The sequence below is a fragment of the Arachis ipaensis genome, chromosome B01 (assembly GCF_000816755.2).
Source record: "Arachis ipaensis cultivar K30076 chromosome B01, Araip1.1, whole genome shotgun sequence".
In the NCBI taxonomy this organism is placed as follows: Eukaryota; Viridiplantae; Streptophyta; class Magnoliopsida; order Fabales; family Fabaceae; genus Arachis; species Arachis ipaensis.
Window position 1 is genome coordinate 133611603 of NC_029785.2, and position 6044 is coordinate 133617646.

The 6044-nt window shown below is 35.9% G+C and overlaps 1 protein-coding gene across 1 annotated transcript in view; it reads right to left on the reverse strand.

Moving 5' to 3' along the window:
* Positions 1–5410, reverse strand: part of LOC107640243 (topless-related protein 4-like) — a 7858-nt gene extending 2448 nt beyond the window's left edge. Inside the window, 19 exon segments of the mRNA XM_016343784.2 lie at positions 69–215; positions 296–388; positions 454–618; positions 739–973; positions 1070–1197; positions 1285–1380; positions 1470–1565; positions 1712–1785; positions 1897–1966; positions 2076–2185; positions 2308–2476; positions 3227–3342; positions 3650–3735; positions 3737–3922; positions 4019–4177; positions 4277–4390; positions 4472–4651; positions 4770–4925; positions 5173–5410. Coding sequence (XP_016199270.1) covers positions 69–215; positions 296–388; positions 454–618; positions 739–973; positions 1070–1197; positions 1285–1380; positions 1470–1565; positions 1712–1785; positions 1897–1966; positions 2076–2185; positions 2308–2476; positions 3227–3342; positions 3650–3735; positions 3737–3922; positions 4019–4177; positions 4277–4390; positions 4472–4651; positions 4770–4849 — 2304 coding nt within the window. The 5' untranslated portion in view covers positions 4850–4925; positions 5173–5410.

Sequence of the window (6044 nt, forward strand, 5' to 3'; positions counted from 1 at the left end):
CAAGTTTATCCATCGACTTCAGTTGCCAAAATGTAATGAACATATACAATTTTAGCACGAGGTCATACCCTCATTGACCCTAAACTATCAGGAAGTTTCAAAGAGCGACACTGTGATGGTTCATTGATTTCTGTCAGCTTCCATATCCTAGATTTATCCACAGCTTCATCAGCAATCCTGGGTTTGACATCAGCTAAACTTCGAGCATCGTTATTCTACAGGGGCAAAAGAAAAGCAACTAACTGTCACAACAAAAACACAATCTGCATCAATTTACTGAGTAGAAATAACTCACAATCCCAACCATGGCTGCTACAGGAGGAGCTCTATCAGCAAGGCTTGTTCCAACCGTTACATTGGTAGAAGGGAAAGCGCCCATACTAGGTGCCTAAATAAATATGAAGGATTCAGAATGTGTACTTGCAATACATTAGCTGAATTTGAATCACTTACCTTAACAACAGTGGCAGAAGCAACTCTGGAAGCATCAAATGGACGATTCTCCACTGTCCGAAGCAGCCTAATTCCTTCAGCATTTGCTAAAATTTTAACTCCATTATCAGTTGTGGAGACAGCCAACAATATTCCATCCTTGTTAAATCTAATACAGGGGGAAGCCTGCGGGTTTCAGACATAAATTACCACAAACGAAAGTTATAACAAACCCAAAAAAAAAATTCAAACAAACAACAAAATTTAAAATAAAGTAAACAAAGACAATGGCAGTCTCAAAGTTACCGGTAAGCCACCATCTGCATCAGCACTCGTCAACAAGTTTATATTATCCATGTCCCAGAATTTGATCATAAACTCATCACCAGCAGCTAGGAATCGATTCTTAGTGGTATCGAATTGCACTACACCTACAGATCTCTTCCCCAGACCGTGATAAGTGCGCTTCACAGCTCCCTCACTTTCATTCCATTCCACTAAAGAAGATTCCCCTTCTTTGTTTGTGCCACATGAGAACAATCTATGAACCATGCAAAGATAATAAGTAAATCTTTAAACCACATGATCATGTATCACCCAGAAAAGGAAGATATAAAATAAGCAAAACAGTTAGAACCTTGTTCCGTCAGCGCTATATGCCATTGTAGTAGATGAATGGCCAGGCGCATCATAATCAACTCTGGAACCCATGTTATCATACAACCATGCCTTTATTTTTCCATCAGTTGCAGTAGAGAATATGAACTGTAGAGCCACATCAGAACGTAATTAGACATTTAAAAGAACACAAGGGATGCAAAACATGCACAAACAAACATTGAAAATTTTTACCTGAATATTTTCTTTGTGGTGAGGGCATACAGAATATACAGGTGCCTCATGACCCTCAAAAGTATACTGCTTTCCACCAGTAACTGCATCCCATACCTGCAAATCTTGAACCATTAAAATAAAATAAAACAAAATAAAAAATTGAGATCTATCATCCAACAATACACACTATAAAAAAAACCAACCTTGATGACCCTATCCTCTCCACATGTTACTACACAAAGCTGCTTGTTTGGATAAGAAAAAGCAAGATCATTGACACTCCCAGAATGAGCTTCAATCTGAGCCATGAAAAAATGATGAAATCAGCATAGATTAAGCAGATAAGTTATGAATCTTGTGCTCTGACTGCTTTCAATGTATAGTCAGTGGATAAACAGAAATAAAAACAAATCTAATAGACAAACTCTTATAAAAATGAACAAACCTCTAGGTGGTTCCTCAGATCATCCCCACCATGATAGGAATATATGTGCACAATATGTTTCGAATAAGCAACACCTGATGTATCAATAGGTAAAAATCAAACTTTGGCTCCATGCAAATTCAAATCGACTCATTCAGTGGACAAGAGAGATAGAAATATAGAAAGAAATATTCACTAAAGCATACTGCAAAGTGTTCCATCAGGACTCCACACCACGCGGTTAACTGATGCTGAGTAATCATTGGAAAGAGATGCCTATAAAAATAATCAGGGAATTAGTAATTAACCAGTGACAAGTTTGTCGTGAAAACAATAAAAAATTATACAGCATCATCAATCATTAATTTAATTTTAAGGACCACACCTGTAGTGCCACGGAGCATGATCCAAGTTCCCATACTTTAAAATTTCTATGAGCAATCCTGTCACGGCTCCCAATATCCCACACCATGATATCGCCCATATTTGTTCCCACTAACCATCAACAGATGAGAAAAATAACAGACAAATTAGCCAATATATATATATAAAGACAAAAACAACATCAAACACTTAAAAAACTATTGCATGCAGATCAAAGGTCAAAGGATGCTTACCAAGAAGTAGAATCTGCTGAAGAGGATGAAAATCCATGCTTTTCACAGTTGAACCTTGGCTGAGGGTCATCACAACAGTCTTGGGCAAGTCATCAGAGGAATAGGAGCTCTGACCATGGCTCTGACTAGAGTATGCAACAGGAAGTAAATTTACAGGAAGATTGTTCACCTGCTAAAATATATATACACATAGGTGAGGCCCGTTATACATAATGAATCCTGGTAATCCAATACATGTTACATTTTGAGATGTGAGGGGAACCAATCGCTGAAAAATACAAATTATCTATTCTGCCAATATGGAAAGAACACAAATACAACACACACACTAGTCCAATCAAGTATCAATTATAAGAATCACCACTGCACCAATTAGGGTATACACACATGCAACTTAATAATTTGTAAAAACAATTTTTAATGGTGTGCAGTAAAACACACTTCTTCCATTATGCTCTCATTTCCCATACAATCAATCATAAAGGTTCACCAAAAGTGTCTTCAATTTTGTAAACAAGAAAATCAATATAAACAATATTTTTTTCTGTAAAAGAGACTATGGAACACAAGTTTAAGGGGACTGTTAAGAAATACTGATTGATCATTTAATAGTCCAAACACAATTCAATAATTAAAGAAAAATCATCAGAACTGATCAGCATAATCATAGCAGCATACAATGTTCATGGTACTTTTTAAGTTCAGAGTGCCAGTTGTGCCAAATAATTTTTTTTAATCCATTGCAAACAGGAAATTTGAATTGCTAAATACTCCAACTGCTTCATGTGTTAATATTTCAGGATGCTTGTGCATTAGGCTGCCCTATATATATATATATGAGGAATCATAAACAAGATACAAACTTTTACTTTAAATTAAAAAATAAGACAAAAGAAACAGATGGGAGGCAAGATTGTACTTCATCTGAAATGCCGAAAGGCCTTGTTCTCTTCATTACATGATCGGAATCGGCAGTTTGATAGTCCATAGTAGGGTTATTGGTAGGAGGAGTCCTGGGGCGCTTTAGAATGGCTGCTACAATTACCAAATTCCAAAATCCCAAAGGGCAAAAGAAAATCAGTTTGCTTAAATATGAATTTTGCAACCCAACTTCATTGAATGCCACAACTCACATGCTAACTACAGCAATATTTCTATCAAATTCATGCCTTCTCAGCTTTATATCCTTAAAGTTGCTAGTGCTAAGTGCATGTGTTTTCCATCATAGGTGATCATACTGATGATTTCTAATAGTCATACATGGCACGCATGTAAGTTATGTAAATTCAGTGTGTGCATTAGCAGAAACGCTGAATCATAAAAAGGGAAATTTTTCATGTACCTGCATTATTAGCTGAAGCCAAACCTATGGGTCCAGCAGATGCTGAAGGATGTGGAACCGGAGATGGGTTAGCCATCCATCCAGCAAGGGCTTACACCATGAGCACTAAGTGGTGGGAAACCTCCTGCCTTTGGTACAGCACCCATTAAGGGATTGGTGACAGGGGATGGAGCCCGTGCGCCATTTTGTTGCCCACAACTGTGATCTACAAAAAGGGTCTTTATGTCGGGGTTAGTTCTTGGAGTCTTACAAAGTTGGTGCTGCCAATTTAAACTGCAAGTCAACAAATAAATAAAAATGTGAGTGCCATCAAACATATCAGGGACTGAATAGGCATTATATTCAATGTGGCAAGGTACTGTTATGAACCTCTGATTAATTAGAGTCCTTAATCTGGAGTTCTTCAAGGTAGGAAACTGAAGCTTATCGCGAAAAACAGGGTTAGCTTCTATTAATTTCTTTAGTTCAGCAAGCATTATTCCTCTAGCAGACTTTGTATCCCCATACTTAGATAGCTGCTCATTGTGTCTGCAAATTTCATATTAAAAAAATTACACTGTATAAGCCAGAAAAGGATAAATAGATCAACCCGGCATCAAGACAAAATTCCAAGAAAATTGTCCCAACCTGAAATTATCCAAAGTCAACAACTGTGTGATTTCCTTAAAAAGCTCCTCATTAAATGCTGCAAACACTTTCAAGTCCTTCACTAAGATATCCACTGCTTTAGCTCGATCTTGCCTGCATCGTTTGTTCATATTAATTCTAAGCAATAGAAGAAAAGTATATGGCAAAGCAAATTATATAAAAACAGTAACCTACTTGTCCAATGCTTCTAGATACTTCTGCTTCCTTATCTCGAAGAAGATCTTCATCGAGTATCTATTGTCATCCACCTTCGTAAAACCAGACAAGTACTTTTCCACCTCATCCCACTCCCCATTTGTCACCATATCCTCGAAATACCTCATATTGAAGAAAAATGTTGATTCTTGCTCCAGCCTGGACGTCCCCAACATTGAAATAAAAAACGTAAAAAATAAAAAAATAAAAAATAAATAAATTATTAAATTACAAAACGACAGAAGAAAAAAATATATTTTTTATGAAATTATCATACTTGTGCACAGTTTCCTTGAATTTCTCTTCATCAAGAAACTGAAGTATAAGAAAGACCAGTTCTCTGCTGAGCGAAGACATGGCGGCGTCCCCAATAAAGCTTAAAAAGAAAACAGAACCCGCCTCAAAGATCTAGAACCAAATAGATCAACACCACCTGAGCATCAAAACACCGAATTGAGCGGCGAACAACCAAAAATAACAAAACACGCAAATTATTCATCAACGTGCAGATGTATATATACACAATTACATCGCAATCAACATCACAATCACAATCATAATCACATGGAGCAGTAAAGAAAACAAAAAAACGTAGGGAGGTTTACTGAAAGGGAAAAACCAAAACCAAAACCAAAAAAAAATACAAAAATTAAAGATAAGAAAGGTGAAGGAGCTCGCACCTTGACAGATTCCTTGCGCAGATCGAGAGGTGTTGGAGCAGAACGAGAATGGCGAGGGAGGGTTTTCAGTATTTTCTCGCTCTACTTTCTCTCTCTAGCTTTTCCTGTGTTAGAACTCCTCTTGTTGTTGAGTATTTATAACAAGAGGAGAAAAAAAGGGGGCTAGGGATTTCAAGAAGAAAGAGAAAACGATGAGAGAGAAATGAGAAGAAGAAAGAGAGAGAGAGAAAGAACAAATGTGTGAAGCGACGAAATAAAGGTATCAGACAGTTTAAATAGCGTTAGCGAGAACGAGATGAGATGGAATCATCGCCTTCCTTACTTCCTATTATAAGTTGTTGGATAAGTCAGACTACTTATGCTCCCTGTGATAAGTCTCTGTGCTTATTAACAGTGTAATAAGCTATTGTACCTATCAGGAGTCATAACTTTGGCTAGATTTGGATTCATTCTCGCCTTGACTTGCGGGGTTTTCAACCAGGGTAACACTAATTAATTACTTTCTAAATTTTGGGATGAGCTGGCATTCGTTTTTAGATTTTCATTAATTTTGAGATTTTGGAATAACTAAAATTTGCGGAATACTTATACTGTAGCCTTTGTTTCTTGTTTGTATTTAATTTGTCTTTCTGTCCATATGTGTGCTTTTAATTTTGGGTCATAATCTTCTTTGTTTTTGGTAGGATAATTTGGTTCAGATTTTTATCTATTTCTAACATTTATTTTTTATTGAATTAAAAAATATAATTATTATTAATTAATTAATTATATATTTAAATTATTTTTAATTAAAAATATATATTTAATTGTTAAAAAAATATTAGTATTAAAATAATATTTATTATAAAAAAATATAAATATAGCAAAATTAT